The sequence below is a fragment of the Cryptotermes secundus genome, unplaced genomic scaffold (assembly GCF_002891405.2).
Source record: "Cryptotermes secundus unplaced genomic scaffold, Csec_1.0 scaffold468, whole genome shotgun sequence".
NCBI lineage: Eukaryota > Metazoa > Arthropoda > Insecta > Blattodea > Kalotermitidae > Cryptotermes > Cryptotermes secundus.
In genome coordinates, this window is record NW_019721526.1 from 2,985,014 (window position 1) to 3,006,861 (window position 21,848).

A 21,848-nucleotide genomic window follows, 5' to 3' on the forward strand; every position below is an offset into this window, starting at 1 on the left:
TGAGAGTACAAAGGGGCACGTGGTAGTGTAGTTGGTTGAGGCACTATGCTACAAGCCAGAAGGTTGCGGGATCAAATCCTGATGAGGTCATTGGATTTTTTTCAATTTACGTAATCCTTCCAGCCACACTGTGGCCCTGGGGTTGACTCAGCCTCTAACAGAAATGAGTACCAGGCATTTTCTTGGAATATTCTTGGTGGTAAAGGGCAGCCGGTGCATAGGGCTGACAACCTTACTGCCATCTATGAGCCAATTGTCTAGAAAATGTGAGAACCTCAACATCTCACAACCGTATGGGCCTCCACAGCCCGTTACATTTACTTACTTACTTTTACTGAGAGTACAAAACAGTATATGTGTATTATATTTTGTGAGATGAGAAAGGCTGCAACCAGAGCTAATAAGTTAATACAAATGCATTTGGAAATGTAACATTGAGCTGGACGTGAATTCTGAGTGGTCCCATTGTTTTAAAGAGGGACAGATATTAGTTGAACATGACAAAAATCCTGAACACTGTTCAAGTAATATAAATGATAAATTACTATTTCAAGTGCATGATGTAGTAAAAAAAAGACAGAAAATCTATATCTATGAAATGGCTAAAGATGTAGGAACTTATTATGGTTTATGTCAGTACAATTTAGCTGAAGATTTGAGAATGAGACCTGTATCACCAAAGTTTTATTCTGCAACTGCTGATAGGAGCAGAAATAAAATTGTGATTTACTTGAATATGCAGATAGATATGTAGATAGAAGGTTCTTAAAAATATCATAATGGGTGATAAATTATGGCTGTACAGTTAACAGCACTAGGACTAAGCAATACTCATCATGCCTGAAATCTACTTCCTCGCAGTGACCAAAGAAGCCACCCTGAATGCACAGCAAAACCAGCGTGATGGTGATTTCCTTCTATTAACAGGACATTTACTCCGTGAATATATTTCACAGAGTAAGATCATTAAGCAATATGTCTCTTTACAAATGTTGAGATGTCTCTGTAATGTAGAGCGTCATAAACAGCCACTGAAGTGGGAATCCGCTTAAGCAGAAAATTCACCATGACTGGGCACCTGTCCACCCAGCTCAGTCTGAATGATGATGTGTAGCTAAGCACAGTATTTCACAAATGAGACAGCCTCTTTCTCAAATTTTGAAGAACCTTGAGGCGAAAATAATAGTGAAAATGGAAACAGTTGAACACGATGCAATGGAGCAGTTGTAGGCAGTTACCAAAATGAAGTTTTAAATGTGTTTTCAGCTCTGGCAAGAAGAGTGAAGTGAGTGTGTATGCATTAGGAAGACAGTTTTGAAAGAGAATTAATACAGGTGCTCCAGTACTTGAGTCTGATTTTTACTGGTGCTTTATCCAGACTACCTTATCTGACCAGTATCAGATATGCTCTGACAAGACAAAATATTTTTATTTCATAATGCACTTTTTGAAGACATATTTTTTCCTTAAACATGGTGAATTGTTTGCTTTTCATTTCTTTATGGTGAAATACTGCAGAACACTAGTCTGCTGAGAGAATGGTTGAGCTGGTATATAGGCCAGCAACAGTAGTGCAAGGAGTGAAGTTAATAACGTTCCTTCTCTATAAACACAGAATTGTAGTTTTTCAGATTCAGTCTGAATACTTGTAATGATTTGAATCCTGTGTTTTTGACACTTATATGGTCTTTGGGTAATGTCATTGAAAGGACTAGAAGTGAGTTTAAATATTTCAGTATCAAAATCTAGAGTTTTTAGTTCCATAAATTTTCATTTTTCATTTTTCATGTGACATTGCTTCAGTGGCCTCAGAATAAGCTGCAAAGCTGCTGGTACTTTAAACTGTGAATTGTCTAGGTAGAAATTACCTGTACAATCTTAACTTCTACTCAGCTAGGCCTGAACAGAGGTCTGTGTGTGGCTGCAGTTGTAATCATGTGGATTGGATTGTGCTGGATAAAGATAAGCTTCGGTGCAGCCTTTGGTGCAGCCATGTTATGCTTTGGGTCGTGTTTTCAGGATCAGACATTGATTTATTGATGTTTATGTAGTTAGCACTTCACTATTGACAAGAAATCATTGTTATTACAGAGAAGATATTAGGAAGTGGCGAACAGCATTCCTTGTGTCATTAATGTTTGGCATCCCGTGCATGTTTGCCATGATGTACTTCATGATGCAGATGTCTGTGGGACATGTGAAGCATTCCGATATGTGCTGTGTTGTCCCTGGTTTGTCATGGGAGAATTTAATCCTCTTCATCTTCTCCACTCCAGTCCAGGTACTGCATTTTCCTGTATATCATAAATATTGAAAAACATTGAAATTGAATGGATAGAATTGATCTACTGTTGTGTTTAAAGATTAGTCACTGCTTGGGTTTGATGTCATGTAATCTGGTAGAAGTTTATCAGCATTTTGGAGGAACATGCCACCTCCATCTTCAGGATAGAATGGTACTTTCTCTTCTACACCAAACTATATGGTGTCACATCTTGGAAGACAGTACACTTCATACTTTCAATTGTGAAAATTTGTAACTCTATATAATATTTGTTAATATAATGTTCTGTAGACTAGGTATATCTTCATTGCAGTTAGTCACCTGGATTAATTGAGGCACAGAAAGTTCTGAAAACATTATATATGTCCTTGGATGGAAATAATGTGTGTTCTCACATGCATGCACTTCTGCCATATTTTTACCAGACTACATGGTGTTAACCCAGAAAACTGTAATATTTGTATTATAGTTTTTTCAATTCTTTCAATTCTTTCAATTCTTCTGAGACTCTTCTTTCCCATGGCCATGAATATGAAGATTATTCTCCTCTGGGATGTGACCACATGTGGTCTGGGAGAAAAACTGTTTTGAAATGTTGGCACCTGTCTACCAGAGAACATGGTGTCACATCCCTGAAGACAGTGATCTTGCACACATTTGTATCCTTCATTTTTCACAGTTCTTTGGTGGGTGGCATTTCTACATACAAGCATGGCGAGCTTTACGTCACCATACAACGAACATGGATGTGCTGATCTCTATGACCACAACTATCTCATATATATACTCAGTGGGTGTTCTTTTAGCTGCAATGTTCATGGAGCAGAATACTAGTCCACAGACTTTCTTCGACACACCTCCCATGTTGCTGGTGTTCATATCCCTTGGTCGCTGGTTAGAGCATGTTGCCAAGGTAAGTATTCCTCTCCATTCCTACATGTTATAGAATGATGCCTCATTACCCGTGTTTCATGGCATCCCCCACCAATAACATGCACAAATAGTAATTTGTAAACCATCTCTTTTATATTGTATACTACGTTTGACATATCTGTATATCAAAACATTATTAATACTTACAAAATAGACACAGTATACTGAAACAAAATACTGTTAATTTGTTCAGCACATACTAAATAACTTACATTCGGTGTGTTCATGCTAGACAGTCCATTGCTTCAATAACGTGAAATTGCATAATGACTGATAAATCTCATACTTACAAAGCATATATATATATATATATATATATGTATCCTGCGGCATGTCCGCTGAAAGCCAGAACTGTGAAGCCAGCAGAGACAGCCATTGCTAGGGAAGAGCTCTGCAAACATCCCCAGTGCTAGGCAACAGCTTTGTAACATGCAACAATGGAGTAATTGGGAAGTAGATTTTTCTACATGGTACATGCTGATAGCGATGTGCTGCAACAATAGGAGAACTGTTGGGAGAGGTGTTTTATATGCGGTCCATCCCAATGCTACATAAGGAGTCAATTGTGCATTGTGAGGTAGTTTGTCAGTTGGAAGCCTTTTAGTTCAGGTTGGGAGCTGCACCTGAAAGGTGCCAGCCAGCAAGGACAGGAGCCACTTTGGAAGATGCTACCAGGCAGTGCAGTGAAGACTGTGACTGAGAACACTAGTCTGCGTGTGACAGTGATTTCTAAAGTATAGCCACGAGTTGTGTGTTAAAGTGTCCAACAAACCTGATTAGCAGTCTGAACCCCATCTATAGTAACTCAAACATGTGACAATATATTGAAAGTTGACCGAAGGTACATTGATCCCAGTGGGTATATGAATGTCCTGCAGCTGTGTACCAGAGGGTTAAATAGCCACATGTGTATTTAAATTTCAGGACGATAACTTTTTCTTTGTATTTTTAGATATAAATGCTACATTTTTAGCCAGGACTTGTCTACGAATATATAGTGAATATGCAGATATCAAAATAAGAAACACGTTTGTATTATTCTCAGAATTTGTTGCTGTAAATCTTGATGCACATATCAGATACTGACATCACAGTATGAATGTACAACAAGTTTATGGACATGATACATAAAGGTATTTTGTTGTCCAAGTAATAGCTCCTAGGTTTCAATGGAGAATTATATGAGAATACTAATTTACCTCCATTTGGCATGAGAAACTTTGAAGCAATCCTCCGAACATAATGCTCTCATCATCATCATCATCATCATCATCAGTAATCTGTCAGACGACAGGTCCACAGTCTCTTCCAAAACAATTCCTCCACTTAATGCGATCTAGAGCTTTCTCCTTCAAATGATAGTATCCTCTTCTGTCCCCAAGGTCATCCAGCATCTTCTTACGTCTTCTTCCTCGTCTTCTTGTCACTTCTATCCGCCCCTCTATCTTTCCTTCGATAACTTCTTTTAGAAGGCAGTTTCTGCGTAAAACATGACCAATCCAATTAGCCTTCCGTTTTCTTATTTCGTGTAGGATATTCCTCTGCTCACTGACTCTAATTAACACTTCTTCATTTCTCACATAATCGGTCCAACTGATCTTCTCCATCCTTCTCCAACATTGCCCTATGTGTCCATGTTTCAGCCCCATATAGAGCTATGCTCCAAATGTAGCATTTCACTAGTTTCTTCCTCAAATTTAAGTCCAATTTGCTGGTAAAAAGATTCTTCTTCTTGCTAAATGCAGCTTTTGCCATGGCAACCCTGGATTTAATTTCACTAGTACACCTTCCATCATCTGTTAACAAGCTACCCAAATATTTAAAACATTTCACATTCTCCACTTGTTTTTGGTCTATCTTTATTGTGACTGGGGTTGGTTGTCTCGAAATTTTCATTACTTTTGTTTTCTCCACATTCATTTCCATGCCATAGCACCTTCCAATTTCAATTAGTCTATCAATCATGCCCTGTAGCACAGTTTCTTCCTTAGCCATTAACACAAGGTCATCTGCATATTTCACAGTTTGAATAATTTGCCCTCCTACTTTGAAGTCACCGAGCCCATCCAGAGCTTCCTTGGTAAGGCATTCGCTGTACAAGTTGAACAGAATTGGTGATAAACAGCATCCTTGTCGAACTCCTCTTCCAATCTGCACACTTCCTGTCTCCCCCCTGTCCAGTCGTACTCTAACTTTCTGATCCATGTACAATTTGCTAATCAATCTTCTTTCATGCCAATCGATACCTGTTTCTTTCAGGATCTGCATTAATTTGGTCCAGTTTACCCGGTCAAATGCCTTCTGCCAGTCTATGAAGCAAACACACAGTTCTTCATCTATCTCCAAAGTTCGTTCCGCTATAATTCTCATCATCCCAATTGCATCCCTGGTTCCTTTTCCTCTTCTAAATCCAAACTGATCTTCTCCAAGTACATCCTCTATTTTCCTTTCAATTCTTCTTTTAAGTATCTTTGCTATTATCTTTGCTGTATGTGCAATAAGACTTATTGTGCGATGGTCGCTGCATTTTGTAGCTTTTGTCTTTTTCTTTAAGGCAATCATTGTAACTTCTGTAAAGTCCTTGGGCCACTCTCCACTTTCATATATGGTGTTCATTAGTTTTGTCAGTGTTTTCAAACCACCTTCTCCCAGTAACTTGAGCACATCTCCAGGTACATCATCATCTCCTGTAGCCTTTCCCTTCCTCATTTCCTTGATAGCTTTTTCCACCTCACTTTGTAAAATATATGGTCCTTTCTCGTCTGTATCTACTTCTTCTTCCGGTTCAACTTCTAAGGTTTCTGGCCGATTAGGTCGATCATATAGTTCTGAAATATAATTTTCCCAAATTTTCAGCACTTGCCTCTGATCTACTATTCTATTCCCCTGGGAGTCTTCGATGCCAACATTTTGAATCCCATGATTCTCTTTCCATCCTAGTTCTTTTGTCTTCATGTACATCAAATCATAACGGCCTGTTCTTTGAAATTCCATAATCTCATTACATATCTTCTCAAGATATTCCTTTTTGGCCCTGTCCGTGGCTCTTTTCAATTCATTCCTCAGTCTCCTGTATTTCCTCCTGCCTTCTTCATTTTTGACATTCTTCCATTTCCTTCACTCCTCCATTTTACTCATCATCTCCTGTGTAACCCATGGTTTTCTTGCTATCTTCTCAACTTTACCAGCCAAATCACTGATAGTATCTAACATGCATTCTTTTATATTGTTCCACTGCGCTTCAGCATTTCCGATTTCACCTTCAGTTGCACCGAGTTTCTCTTCTAGGGTCTCTTGCACGCTTTGTCTTTGAGCATATAACTTCTCCAAATCCCATCTGGGTCTGCGCTTTCGAAATCTTATAATTTTCTTCAACCTGGTTCGGAACACGGCAACCAGTAAGTTGTGGTCAGAGTCAATATCTGCCCCAGGAAGCGTCTTCACATCCTTCACACTATTTCTGAATCGATGTTTCACAAGGATGTAGTCCAGCTGATGCCTCCTCCAATCCCCAGGTACCTTCCATGTGTAAATTCTTCTCTTTGGCTTCTTGAACCAAGTGTTGGTGACAGTCAGTCCATTTCTTTCACAAAAGTCAATAAGCATTTGACCCCTGTGATTCCGTCTTCCTAGTCCATGTGATCCAACAATATTCTGATATGGTTCCATAATGCTCTATTGCACTTTTAGTTCCCATGGCATTTGTTGCTGTAAATCTTCATGCATCACAGTGCTAAAATCCTATCACAATACTATCACGTGTTTATGGCACTGTGACTTAATAATAATGGGTTCAGGATTGGGTGATTGTATTTGTTGACGCGTTCTTGTACAATCTCTCTTAATCATAATCAATTATAGCTCATAATAAATGTCTGCCTAAGACTTGCTCCATTTTCATTCTCCCTCACTCTCTGATTTGAATTGGTTCTCTACCACTTATATAGTCTGGAGATGAACCCACAGAAAACACATCTCTTGTCAAGAATGAGTGTCTATTGGCCTGTTACCTAGCATTGGATATGTGCAAATGTGAAAAAACCTCTTATTTTTAATTTTTGAGGTTTTCACGGCGATGACTATGAAGAAAGTCGTCTTCTGGGTTTAGGCGCCGTGTATTCTTCGTTTTAGCCGACATTTCGGAGGGATGTATCGCCAAAACGAAGATTACACGGCACCTAAACCCAGAAGACGACTTTCTTCACCTCTTATGTTGTCAAGAATGCATGTTTATTGGCCCGTTACGTAGCCATGGATCTACATGTCAGTATAAACACACCATAAATTTATGAACGTACATACATACACAAGTACAAATGTATTTTATCATTTCACATATGGTTGCTAGTTTTGCACTCTGATTCACAGCATAGCACTAAAATTCCTTTTTCTCGTTTTACTCCAGTGAAAGAAACTTCCCTCGATTGTGGATGGGTTGATGGACAGATTTTGGTTTTGGAGAACATTCCAGTCTTTTTTTAATTATTTGTTGTTCTGTGTAAATGTTCATTCCAGTTTGACATACATAAAATGCAGGGCCAGTGAACTTTTGCCAAGGAACATCAGAACTCTGAGTGACAGGAAAATTTAAATCAAAGCATTGTTAAATGGATATTTGAGTGTATTCACAAAAACTGATGAAAGGGTTATCTTACTGAACTTAAAACAGCAAAAAAAGTGAACTTGATGAAAACTCACCATTCTTGTTGGTTCACAGGGCAAAACATCAGAAGCACTGTCAAAGCTGCTTTCTCTGAAAGCGACTGAAGCTGTTTTGGTCACCATTGGTCCTAATTTTGAAATGCAGTCAGAGAAACATATCAGTGTGGATCTTGTGCAACGAGGAGACTTTCTAAAGGTATGATACAGGCAACCTATAATCGAAATTGAAGCTTAGGTCAAGTTTAGATTCAGAAGCGATACAGTTATGATGAACCATTTTCAGAGAACATTATCATCAGATCCAGTATATTCCTGATTATCTGTGCTAGTGAAAGGGGAAATATCTGACAATTATCTAAGATATTTTTGGAATATAGAAATTCTGAAATGTGTAGATAGTGTCTGGTCTGTTTAATTATTTAAAAAACTGTAAGACTTGCAAAATATCTGCAAACATAAAATGTCTTTCATTTTTCTCTAAAACTATTGTTTGAAACATTTTTCACTCCAAAACTTATTTAGCAAGTTATGTTTGAGGTATATACAAAAATGTATATACAGTCAACTCTCGATTATCCAGGGGCGGATTAACCGGTTTGCGGCATAACCGGTGCTACTGAGGCTTTTTTGAGGCTTATATATTGTTTAATATTCATTCACTTTTGTTTCATGTGGCGAGTTGTAACACTATTTTTGCACTAGTGTGAACTGAGCTCTGCATTCTTTGGTCCCGTTATGCTAACACAATGTTCTAGGGTAGGGGTGAAAGAATGCAAGGATTTGTGGAAAGCTTCAAGGACAGATACATCGCCCCAGTTAGTATCTTTATATCGATCTTCAAGTGCGTTAGCAAAATGTCAGGGTGTAAAAGGAAGTGTGTTGTGTTAAGTATTCAACAGAAAAAGGAAAATGCCGCGAAAAAGTAAACGACAATATTAAATTTTTTTTAAGTGTTAAGTGTGAATATTCGTAAAAAATGTTGGATGTTGTTGAAGACTGTGATTGAAATAACAAATTCATATCTCAGTGTAATGTAAAAAAAGTATTAAATAGGCCATGAGATGACATAAAAATGAGGTTGAATAAATTTAAATACAGGTAGGCGTATAGTATTATGAAGGTACAGTATTACAGTACTACTTTTAATAAAATTTGTCTTAACCGGGTTTTCGATTAATTGTAATATCCATCCCCACCATTATCCAGGATAATCGAGAGTTGACTGTATGTAGGTCTTCATGCAGAGTGGTTGTTACAGTTGTCGAATGAAAGTGGAAGTGGTCTGACAGCTTTACATGTATTTTATACTATGAAATTTCATGAAAATCTTTTCGGTAAGTGTGGAGTTGTTTCAGATGTATAGATGGACAGACCAATTGAACTTCATATACACTGCAGGATTGCAAACATGCCCAAAAGGCAACAAAACATAGCAATGAAAAGAACAGTCCTTATGTCTGATAACAGTATATGACAGATGCCATAACTGACTATGGATATCCTCAGAGCAGAGCTCTAGTTAAGAAACTAATGGTCACTAAGCTAGTGCAGTGTTCCGCAACCTTTTTCTACTCGCAGCACACCATGAAGTATCCATGACTCAACATGGCACACCAAAATGTTATTCCCCTCAAAAACGCATGATATCAGACAATTAATATAAATGCGTAACATGATCAACTTATTACTATAATATTATTGTTATTTTATTAGCATTAAACAGAAATCGACTCATGCATTTATTAACAATTAATAAACTTTAATTCACTGTAGAGTGTAGAAAATACACTTCTATTACTATTAAAGTAAATACAGTAATTCTACTCATACCCTCAATGTGATACCTGCGCCTGCGTAGCTGCACACAGGCGACTGATCCGTGGTGGAATCATTGACAACGCAAGTCTCATTTCTTCATCGATGGATTTGAGCTGCTCCCTCTTTGATGTCTTAATTTCAGTCAGCGTCGAGAAGCCCAGTTCACACAAATATGTAGTTGAAAATAGCAATAACACATTAACTGCCATCTTGGAGATAGCGGGGTATCCACTCCTTATTGCCAACCAAAACATATCCTAAGACACTTCGAGAAGTTTTAGTTTCAATGTTCTGTCTGCTTTTAAATCTGCGAGTTCCTCTTATATATTAATCGGAAGATATTCTGAATTCACAACAAATGGATCACGAGCCCAGTCAAAATCTTGCACACTCTCTACAAAATACGTATTGAAGTTCTGCTGCAGCATTTCTAAATGTTCTTTAATTGTGTCCATCACCACTTTATTGCCATCAGCAAGTGGCCATACAGCCGGGGACATCTCAAATGACCCATCTGTAATTCTCTAACTAGCAACCAAAATTTGTGAACTACTTCAGAGCACAGCTGTGATAGAACTGAAACAACTGTAAAATGCAGAATCTCTACTGTTCAAGCAGAAGAAGTGACACTATACCGACTTATTTTTAAATATTTATAATTTTAAATGATGTCCAACAATCGATGGGTGCATCATTACAGGAAGAAAGTCATAAAGTTGAAGAAGCTCTAACTTCTAACAAACAGGGGCAAATACCAAAACAGTGTTATAAAAGACAGGAAACCCCATGCTAATCGCTGCAGTTTTAGGGAAAAGCACGTACACAGAACATGCAGCAAGCATATCAGAGAAGCTGCATAGATGCAAAAAAAATGAAAGCATTATCTTATTTAATCAGTGCAGTGGCTGAGGATAAAATAGAAGCATATGAAACAATGTAACTGGGATAATTTTGAATTGTTTCATTTTGGTCCGTTACACTATCAATCACAAAGTTAATAGAAAGTCCGTCGAGTGTAACAATTTGTAGGTCACTTCTTTGTCACTTCTGCCTTACATGTTTCGGTTTGACACAACCATCATCAGAGGCACTTACTACAATTATGAAAACACTGTCGTTGTTTATGATGTTCACAGTTATGTTTGTTGTGTGGACGCTGCTACAATATGTTGACGTGTAAAAGCACAACACTTGCTAGGATAGTTGAGTACACTATCAAATTCACACTTTCCAGCGAAAACTGTTTTTAAGTTAAAACGCTAATGTTAAAATATTTNGTTTTGGCTGGAAAGTGTGAATTTGATAGTGTACTCAACTATCCTAGCAAGTGTTGTGCTTTTACACGTCAACATATTGTAGCAGCGTCCACACAACAAACATAACTGTGAACATCATAAACAACGACAGTGTTTTCATAATTGTAGTAAGTGCCTCTGATGATGGTTGTGTCAAACCGAAACATGTAAGGCAGAAGTGACAAAGAAGTGACCTACAAATTGTTACACTCGACGGACTTTCTATTAACTTTGTAACTGGGATAAAATAAAACGAATAAAATTCAACAATTAATTTCTTACAATAGGTAAAAGTTCGCGTCACACCTTTCACCTTGTGATGGCACACCGGTTGCGGAACACTGAGCTAGTGAACAAATTCCCCATCTTTTATAGAATACAATTTTTAATTACTCATGTTCACAAGAACTTGCCACTGTTCCTTATACTGAATGAGCTGAGTCAGATGAATCCAATCCACACCCTCCCACACTATTCTTTTAACATCCATTTAATGTTATCATCCTCTGTATGCCTATGTCTTCCAAGTGGTTTCGTCCTCTCATCCTCTCCCACTTCGAGCTTCTGTGGTGGCCAGAAAGATAAGGCTGCGAATATGTGGAGTGCAAGGGCCTGTTGTGGCTTGGAGCCAATGTTAAAGTGTCTATCCACTCAGGAAGGCATCATTCACAGATAGAGTCTTGTTTAGAGGTAAGAGAATTTGCTAGCAGAATGCTCTTTGTCAATATAAAATGGATTGCAAATCTCTAAAAGGCTGGTAGAGTTTTAGCAAGTACCTTCAGGCTTGGGAAACAGCAACAGTATTTTGTCTGTTGGCAGGTGGTTCCTGGAGCAAAGGTTCCTGTTGATGGAAAGGTCATATTTGGACATTCTATGTGTGACGAGTCACTGATAACAGGGGAATCTATGCCTGTTGCTAAGAAGAAAGGTAACTGCCAACCATCTGTGTGTGTCATATAATAGAATATTCACAAACTTGAAAAACGTATCAGAGGAACATCTTTATCTTTTGGGCATAGGCTGGTCATTGCATTTTGACTGGATTAATTGTTGTTTCCAAGAAAGCATATAAATTATTGAAATTAAATTATATATACGAGGGTAATTCCAAACGTAAGGTCTCCTATGTTTGAAAATATAAAATAAACCTTTATTTTCAATTTTGGATACATCAGATGAATCTTGAACATGTACTCATTTCTCTACATAATCGCCATTTCGGTCGATGCATTTTTGTAGGTGCAGTGGCAGTTTTTGTATGCCCATGTCATACCAGTTCACCTCCATGCTGTTCAGGAAACTTCGAACCTCAGCTTTCACCTCATCGTCGTTGTTGAAGCGCTTTCCAGACAAATGTTCTTTCAACTTTGGAAAGAGATGGTAGTCACTGGGCGCCAAGTCCAGACTATAGCGTGGATGGGTGATGATGTTCCATCCAAACTGTTGCAGTTGAGCGACGGTTTGTCGGGCAGCATGGGGGCGAGCATTATCGTGGAGAATGCTTACGCCCTTGCTCAACATCCCTCTTCTCCGGTTCTGAATTGCCCGCCTGAGTTTTCTCAGTGTCTCACAATATCTCTCAGCGTTTATTGTGGTCCCAGTTTCCATAAAGTCAACCAACAATACTCCATTTCGATCCCAAAACACAGTTGCCATGACTTTTCCGGCAGACTGTGTTTGCTTGAATTTTCGAGGCTTAGGTGAAGAGGAATGCCGCCACTGACGTGATTGTTGTTTTATCTCAGGTGTGAAGTGGTACGCCCAGGTTTCGTCACCTGTGACAATTGAATTCAAGAAGTTGTCCTTTTCGTCAGCGTAGCGGCGAAGAAATTCATGGGAAGAGTCAACTCTCTGCCGTTTGTGGTCTTCTGTGAGCATTCGCGGGACCCATCTTGCGCGCACCTTCCGATAATTCAACTTCTCTGTCAAAACCCGATAAATGGTGGTTCGGGAAACCTCGGGAACCGAAATGCAGAGATCATCGAGTGTGATGCGCCTATCCTGACGCATGACTCGCTCAATCTTTGCGACTGTCTCGTCAGAAATTGACGGTCTCCCAGTTCTTTTTTCGTCGTGTATTGCAGTACGACCAGATTCAAACTCCCTACACCACTTGCGGACGTTCTTTATGTCCATGCACGACTCGCCATACACTTCCACCAATTGACGATGAATTTCAATTGGTTTAGTCCCTTTTGCGTTCAAAAACCGAATAACTGCGCGAATCTCACACTTCGCGGTTTTAGTAATNAACGAATGCAACAGGGTTGCCAACAGCCGCACGAAAAATTACCCAGCACTTTGGAGACCTTACTTTTGGAATCAGCTACGTATATTACATTTCTGGAAATGTTTTCCTTCTCGCTTTTTAACATAACTCTGACTTACAGATTCATCTTTGGCTGGTAAATACAGAACATTTGTCTGTAAGCAGACTGAATGTTTTTGAGCACAGAAATTTCTTAATTCTTTCTTTCTTCATGGAAGAGCACGTACAACACTGCAAGCATGTTCATGTATCTGGCCAGCGATCAGTGTGTCAAGCTTCAAGGTGAATCAGACTGACTTGTAGGGTTGGTCTTCCTCATGGGGTTGATTGTACTCATTTCCATCAAATGTTTAACCAAAGTCAGAATTTGTGATGGCCTGTTTTCCAACCACAGGATGAGAAAACAGTGTAGCTATTCAGTATAGTTTGATCTAACAGGTGGAAACCAAATCCACTTCTGATCTAATGCTGCACAAAATCTGTTTACTGTTCTTAATTTGTTGTTAGGTTCAGTTGTGATTGGTGGATCCATCAATCAGAATGGTCTGCTGTTGATGACAGCAACTCACACAGGTGAAGCTACGACACTAGCGCAGATAGTTCGACTTGTTGAAGAGGCTCAGACTTCCAAAGCCCCTATTCAACAGCTTGCTGATAAGATTGCTGGTTACTTTGTTCCCTTTGTCATCTTTGTTTCAAGTGTCACCCTTATTGGCTGGACTATTAGTGGATATGTGGATTTGTCACACCTGCCAATCACGGTATGTGTTTAATTTGAAGTGTCCTTTTAATGTTCTTCTGGTGGCAGTGGATTAGTACTAGGTGGTTCAAATATGACCAGGACTGATTTTTAAAAAAGAAAACATAATTGCCAAACACTTAGTTGCACATGTCAGTCTTCAACGTACTCCCCTCCGGATTAAACGCATTTTTTCCAACTTTCTGGAAGCATCCTGATGCCCCCCAAAAAAAACTTGTGGTTGGCGGCGTATCCACTCCCAAACAGTCTGGATGACAGCGTCGTTGTCCACAAACCACATGCCTTGCAAGTCTGATTTGAGCCTTCCGAACAGGTAGAAATCACTTGGGGCCAAATTGGGACTATACGGCGGATGTGTCAAAAGGTTCCATTTCAATTTCTGAAGGGTTTCCATTGTTCTTTTGGCCGTATGGAGGGGTGCATCATCTTGAAGGAAGGCTACCTGCTTTCCATCTGTCTTCCGCTTGGATCGGATCTATTCTCACGAATAAGCAAGTCTGCACGATCAATGTTCGGCTCGGTGACGGATTTTTGCGGCCGACGATCATGCGGTTCATTCTCCACGTACTCTCTGCCCTCTCTGAAGCACTTACACCACTCAAACACATGGGTCCATGAGAGGCACTCTTCCCCATACTGTTGTTGGAGTCTGTGGTGAATTTCAGTGGACGGGACGTTTTCTCCAACGAGGAATTTGATCACAATGCGTTGTTCCACACTCCACAGTACCTTCTGTTCTCTCATCACTCTAGCAACTTCCAGACAGGACTGAACAGGTTCTAATCCGAACAGGAGGGAGGGTGGTTGTGGCTTCACTCTCTCAAGGTCGCACAGCTGCTGCACAGTGCGGCTTGTTTACAAAAAAATCAGTCCCGGTCATAATTGAACCACCTTGTATTCTGAATTTAAATGGAGTTAATATTCAGGTACCTATGCTAAGATCATATTAATTAAATGTTATTTGAGGATTCCATTGTAACCATCTCCACCATGAAGGGTTAATAGTTATTCAGCTGTTCAAAGAATTCCATGTCTTTACCAGTTCTAAAGGCTCATCTTATTATCACAAACATTGACCATTGAGCTTTTTGAGCTATTACAGTCCAGTTCATGCAATAATAACCTATATTTCTAAACCCAGTTATACGTAATATAATCATGTAATATAATTCTGTCTCCTGGGTGACAGCTCTTTTGTCTCTTCTACCAAAGTTTTATAAATACCATGCCTTCCCAATTTGTGTTGATGCCCAGGCTGTTAGAACCTCCTTCTCTTAGGCACAAAAGCAACCTCAGCTCTTCATTTTAAAATGCTTTCAATCAGTGTGGTAGAAATGTAATATTTTGTGAGATTTGAGTGTCTGATGACTGAATACTGAGATTATGGTCATCTGGGATGTGATCCTGGGTAGTTGATGGATAGGACCAACGTTTTGGCAAAACCTTCTGCCTTTATCTTCTACCCTGAAGATGGAGGCAGCAGGTTTTTCCAAATATTGGTACTTACCTACCAAACTATGCAGCATCACATCCCAGAAGACTGTAGTCTTGATAATATTTTGATCTTTAGTTGTATTTGGAAGTTGTATTAACTTCTACAAGAGAGTGAGATAATACCAATCAGGGCAAACTTTTAATTTTATCAGTAACAATTTATAAACTTATAGAATTAAATATAAAAAAAAATGTATATATGTAATGTCGTATATGAGGGAGAATCAGTAAATAGGTCACAAGTGGATATAGAACATAACCCATGTGATATTCAAACCTTGAAAAAACATTTGTTTCTCAAATCAACTCATCTCTTCCACCTGCTGCACAGTTTCTTCTGTCTCAATCTCAAAAGGGCAACCTGGTCAGGCACCATCTGCAACTTTCAAATGTCCTTGAGAGAATATCTTGACCCAGCTGTGAACTGCTTTAAGCATCAAACACTTCCCACCATAAATGAACCATATTTTATGAATATCCTATGCATGAGTCTTTTTGCCCACAAAAAACACACAACAGAACACAGCTCTTCAGCAGTATACCCACAATCACGGTTGCCATTTTGGCTACTGAAATCAGCCTCCGAACATGCTCATGCGCGTCTGCTACCTAGACTGGCATGAAGCTGGACTGTGCTGCTACCTAGCAAGACTCATAGAAAACCTATTACATCCATTACAGCTGTTCTACTACCATTTGTGACCTATTTACTGACTCTCCCTCATGTTAATGTGAATTTGTGGAACATTACAGCATCATTTTCTCAGATTTGAGACTGAAACCACACAGTAAGTTTGTGAACTGTTCACATGGCCATATTTTCATAGAGTTTATGACACTGAACATACAATTTTGACAGGAGGATGAGAAGACTGGATTCAACCGAGAAGAGATTATCTTCCAATATGCATTCAGATGTGCGCTGAGTGTCCTTGCTATAGCCTGTCCATGTGCTTTGGGGCTGGCAACTCCTACTGCTGTCATGGTGGGAACTGGTGTGGGTGCTCTCAATGGAATACTAATCAAAGGAGCAGAGCCTTTGGAAAATGCACATAAGGTCTGCATATATTGTTTACATACGTTGAATGTAGAATTTAAGGTTCTTACACAACTGGTTATGAAGAGCTCCGTCATATGGAGGTCATGTCTGTCCATCTGTGTGTTGCCTAGTTTCAGTGTCAAAACTACAGGACAGATGTCCTTACTATGCAATATGGGAGACTATTATGAAACGTTATTTGACAGTTCCAGTTTCCAACCATACTGATCCATAATAAACATTAATTTACATGAGGCCAGAAATGGACTTTTATTTATTCGATTAACTACACTGCAGATTTTGTTTAAATTTGGTATGAATCACTTCCAGCGTAAGTTGTCTGGGAACTCCAGTTTTCAGCCATATTGAACCATAATAAAACCTAGTTTACATAAGGTCACAAATGAAGTTCTCCATATATCCCATATAATGTCTCACATATTTTATGAAATTTAGTATGGATGACTTCCAACAAAACATGTAATTCCAGTTTATGGCATTACTGATCCATAACAAAGCCTAATTTCCAGAAGGCAATGAATGGACTTTTCCTTTTTATTTGTTAAATATGACATCTTTCACTAATTTACTTATCATTATACCTATTTTTAGGTAATTTTTAAGCTTTCAGCTTGAAAGAATACCGTTGGTAATTCTGTATGATTGATTGATCAGTAACTGTCAGATGACAGGTCCACAGTCTCTTCCAAAACAGTTCCTCCACTTAATGTGATCTTCTGTTTTTGGAAAGAGACTGTCCAGGAAATGTGATAATGTGGTAGTTTTTCCATTTGCTTTCCACATCGCAGTACAACAGCCGTTCAAACCACTCTGGTCACGCCTGTTGCTATACGAACTTGAACCATCTCGAGCATCATTTGTTCTGTGCTTCAAGTCGCTGCTGATGACGCTGCTTCCGGCATCAGTTTTTGGTTTTTGGTGTCTCTCTTCGTCTGATGCCTACCCTTTGACCTGTCCAGCAAGGGAGGCCCTGCCAGTAGCTACGCTACCGCTGGTATAGCTCTCAGGGTCCTTNAGATTGGCAGGGGAAACTGAAGTACTCAGAGAAAACCTGCCCCAGCGCCACTTTGTCCACCACAAATCCCACTTGCCCAGACCCGGGATCGAACCTGGGTCGCCGCAGTGGGAAGCCAGTGACTAACCGCTTGAGCTGCGGTGCAGCCCTAATTCTGTATGTTACATTGTAGAGTACACCATTTCCAGTCTTGTTTTATTTTATGGCTCAAAATTAGCTGAAGCTTTTTTCTTATTTAAATGTAAGACATTTTTTTATCTCAGAAGACTGAAATACAATATGAATACAGTTATAAGTATCACATATGTAAACATACATCTGTTGTCTTATGATAGAGCATACAGACTATAAGACAGTTTCATGAGACCAAGTCAATAACTCTTTTCGCTGTTTTTAAAAATTGCCTTTGCTGGTCATATTGTTTTATCCAAATTGTAAACCTTGCTGAGTCTGTATCTCCTTCATTTGTAGGTGAAGGCCATCGTGTTTGATAAGACAGGTACAATCACACATGGGGTTCCAATGGTGTCTCGAATCAGCATCTTTGTAAACGAGAAACTATGTTCTTTAGCAAAACTCCTAGCTATTGTTGGTACTGCAGAAGTGAACAGTGAACACCCCATTGCATCAGGTAAGTTTTATGTAATATATTTTCACATGTAGGAGTGACTATATATGGAGTTTGGATTGATGACTCGATTTATTGAGCACCTTAACACACAACTTGTAATTCCACTTAATTATAGCACCATCGCTAATTTCCACACACTTAACACACACACTGAGCCTTCCAGCTTGCAGTGTCTTCACTAGTAGTTGCCTTATAATGGCTTCTAACAATGGCTTTTCCTCAGATTCTGGGCTCAAGTCATCTCTGAACAGTGGCTGTCTTTCAACTGCCTGCCTTCTTTACAATGTACTCACAGCCATTTCACACCATCCTCCTAGCCTTTTCTTCACTGCCTATCAACTGAACACTCTTATAACTCCAACTAAGTCTTCTCTTCACTGTCTAACTGATTAAGCTCTAACCTTGTCCCTTGCTTATAACATCTCAGCACAGACCATGTAGAAAACACCGTTTCCAGCCGTACCTCTATTGTTACACACATATCCATTGCCACAGGAACATGTTTACCAAGCCATTACCTAGAAATGAATGTTGTTTCAGAGCAATTCGCTAGCAACGGCTGTGTCTCTGTTTCTTGCGTTGAGTAAATATGCCAAAATACTGTGACATGTATGTGTGTGAGTATAGACAGGGATTGGATTGGTGAATGGATTTATTGACCACTTATACACATGCCTCAGAGCTACAAGCACTTGAATGCTATTACGGTTCCCCACATTTTACAAATTACTATACACTGAGTCTTCGTCAGTGTGCAGTGTCTTCAGAAGTTGTTGCTTGGCAACAGCTCTCAACAATGGTGATTCTTCAGCTTCTGTGCTCACGTTGTTACTGTCCAGCAAATACCGCACAACTGATCTGTCAGCTCAATGATAGAGCCATCTCTTCTCAGCCTTCTTTTAAGAACTCAACTGAACTCATTGCTCTAACTGTCCTGGTTATAAGTTCTCAGCATGAACCACATAAAAAACACCATTCTTCTGTTGTTTCGTATGTATTCTTTGCCACAGGAAAGTATGTTGGCTGCTGGAGAATTCTACACCATAGTGGGTAATTTATCAGCACATTTCCTATTTTATATTGCTCCTTAATTGTCATGTTTGACACACACAGCACTTGAAATTACTAATTATTAATGTCATTTCGTACTGTACATTTGCAATAATAACAGTCACATTGTGGGGCAGACGGTAGCATAGTTGGTTGAGGCACTGCTGCAAGCCAAAAGGTCATGGGTTTGAGTCCCAATGAGGTATATTTTTTCAATTTACCTAATCCTATGGCCCTGTGGGGTACTCGGCCTCTGACACAAATGAGTACCAGGAATCTTCCTGGTGGGTAAAGGGCAGCCAGTGCATAAGGCTGACAACCTTACCGCCATCTATGAGCCGACTGTCTAGAGAAAATGTGGGAGCCTCAACATCTCACAGCCCAGTGGGCCTTCATGGTCTGTTACAGAGAGAGCTTTTTAACAGTCACGTGGTTTGCACTGTGTGTTTTGCAACCTTCATCATTGTCAACATTACTGTCCATTGTGATTATTGATAGATGTGTGCAGTTTTCTTCATGTTTCACAGAGGTATGTTTATCTGTGAGTCCTGGAGACCTGTTGTACATTTTTGCTTTGGATAAAGCATCTTTTCTAAAGCTGTTCGTAATGTATCAGATATTTCAGAAGTGGTTTTATAAGCTTCAAATTAAACTTGGTGCAAACTCTTTCTTCTCTTGAATTGCTTATTTCAAAACTTATCACAAGCATATTGTACATGTCTTCACTAAACAGCTTCACATTATATGTTTGATGCAGTAAAGAATGGCATATACGAGCCAACAATACTAGCAAAGGTATTCTCCATCATAACCTGTTGTAATACTGTGGCCAATGTAAGTCAATATTTGAGACAAAATTAATCTACAGCTATGTCCTTTGGTAATTTCGGAGTAATCACGCACATGTGTGTATATATACACACATGGTACATGGTGGTTCAAATATGACCGGGACTGATTTTTTTTTAAACCATAATTGCTAAACACTTACTTGCATGTGTAAGTCTTCAACGTACTCCCCTCTGGAGTCAACACATTTTTTCCAACGTTCTAGAAGCATCCTGATGCCCTTGTCAAAAAGGCTTGTGATTGGTGGCGTATCCACTCCCGAACAGTCTGGATGACGGCGTCGTCCACAAACCGCATGCCTTGCAAGTCTGATTTGAGCCTTCCGAACAGGTAGAAATCACTTGGGGCCAAATCAGGACTGTACAGCAGATATGTCAGTAGGTTCCATTTCAGTTTCCGGAGGGTTTTTATTATTGTTTTGGCTGTATGGGGGCATGCATTGTCTTGAAGGAAGGCTACCCGCTTTCCACCTCTCTTCCGCTTGGATTGGATCTTTTCCTTCACGTCTGTTGCCAGGAGGTCTGAGTAATAAGCTGCATTGACTGTTCTGGCATCTGTCAGAAAGTCTAAATGGATAACCCCCTGCCAGTCCCAGAAGAACGTTGCCATCACTTTTCATGCCGAACGGCTCCTCCACGCTCTCTTGGGTTTGGGAGAACTGGTATGCCACCACTCGCATGATGACTGCTGGGACTTGGGAATCAAGTAGTGCACCCATGTTTCATCGGTGGTCACTATAGACTTCAAAAATGCATCACCTTTATCTTCAAACTGCTGTAGGAGACGACTGGCAGCTTGCATGCGCACCAATTTGTTCACGTCTGTCAAATTTCATGGTACCCACCATGCATTCACCTTGCAATAGTGGAGGTGATATTTCACGATGTCTTCTGCACTACCAACACTGATGGACAGCATTGCTCCAAGTTCCTTGATAATGATGAGCCTATTCTCATGAATAAATGCGTCTGCAAGATCAATGTTTGGCTCCGTGATGGATGTTCGCAGCCGACGATCATGCAGTTCATTCTCCACGTGCTCTCTGCCCTCTCTGAAGCACTTACACCACTCAAACACACGGGTCCACAAGAGACACTCTTCCCCATACTGTTGTTGGAGTCTGTGGTGAATTTCAGTGGACGGGACATTTTCTCCAATGAGGAATTTGATCACAATGCATTGTTCCATGCTCCGCAGTACCTTCTATTCGCTCATCACTCTAGCAACTCCCAGACAGGATTGAACAGGTTCTAACCCAAACAGGAGGGAGGGTGGAGGTTGTGGCTTCACTCTCTCAAGGTCGCACAGCTGCTGTGCAGTGCAGCTTGTTTACACACAAATCAGTCCCGGTCATATTTGAACCACCTTGTGTGTGTGTGTGTGTGTGTATATATATATATGCGTGCGTGCGTGCGTGCGGTAGAGTCATTAAGTTCATGGAACTTAATGCTATGCAAGTCTGCCAACGTTGATATAGCAGCCGAAAACATTGCTGAAACATGTTGGCAGGAAATTCCTGTACAGTGTCTCTTGTGGCAATGACCACCTCCTCGGATGACTGAAATTTACGACCACGTAGCTTTGCTTTCAATCGGTGAAAGAGAAAGAAATCGCATGGTGCGAGATCAGGTGAGTACGGAGGATATGGCAAAACGGTGAACTGTTGCCTTGTCAGTTCCTCTTGGACAAGAACAAAGCGATGTGCAGGGGCATTGTCATGTAGCAACA

General features: G+C 39.8%; 1 protein-coding gene across 7 annotated transcripts in view; it reads left to right on the forward strand.

Annotated features, from left to right (window-relative positions):
* The window catches only part of LOC111875528 (copper-transporting ATPase 1), a 151,423-nt gene that overhangs the window by 88,216 nt on the left and 41,359 nt on the right, over nucleotides 1–21,848 (forward strand). For all 7 annotated transcript variants that reach the window (XM_033755848.1, XM_023871853.2, XM_023871856.2 and 4 more), the window contains 7 exons: nucleotides 2,092–2,281; nucleotides 2,964–3,197; nucleotides 7,935–8,075; nucleotides 11,812–11,920; nucleotides 13,769–14,022; nucleotides 16,375–16,572; nucleotides 18,062–18,221. In XM_033755848.1, the coding sequence (XP_033611739.1) occupies nucleotides 2,092–2,281; nucleotides 2,964–3,197; nucleotides 7,935–8,075; nucleotides 11,812–11,920; nucleotides 13,769–14,022; nucleotides 16,375–16,572; nucleotides 18,062–18,221 (1,286 nt within the window). The remainder of the gene's footprint in view (nucleotides 1–2,091; nucleotides 2,282–2,963; nucleotides 3,198–7,934; nucleotides 8,076–11,811; nucleotides 11,921–13,768; nucleotides 14,023–16,374; nucleotides 16,573–18,061; nucleotides 18,222–21,848) is intronic.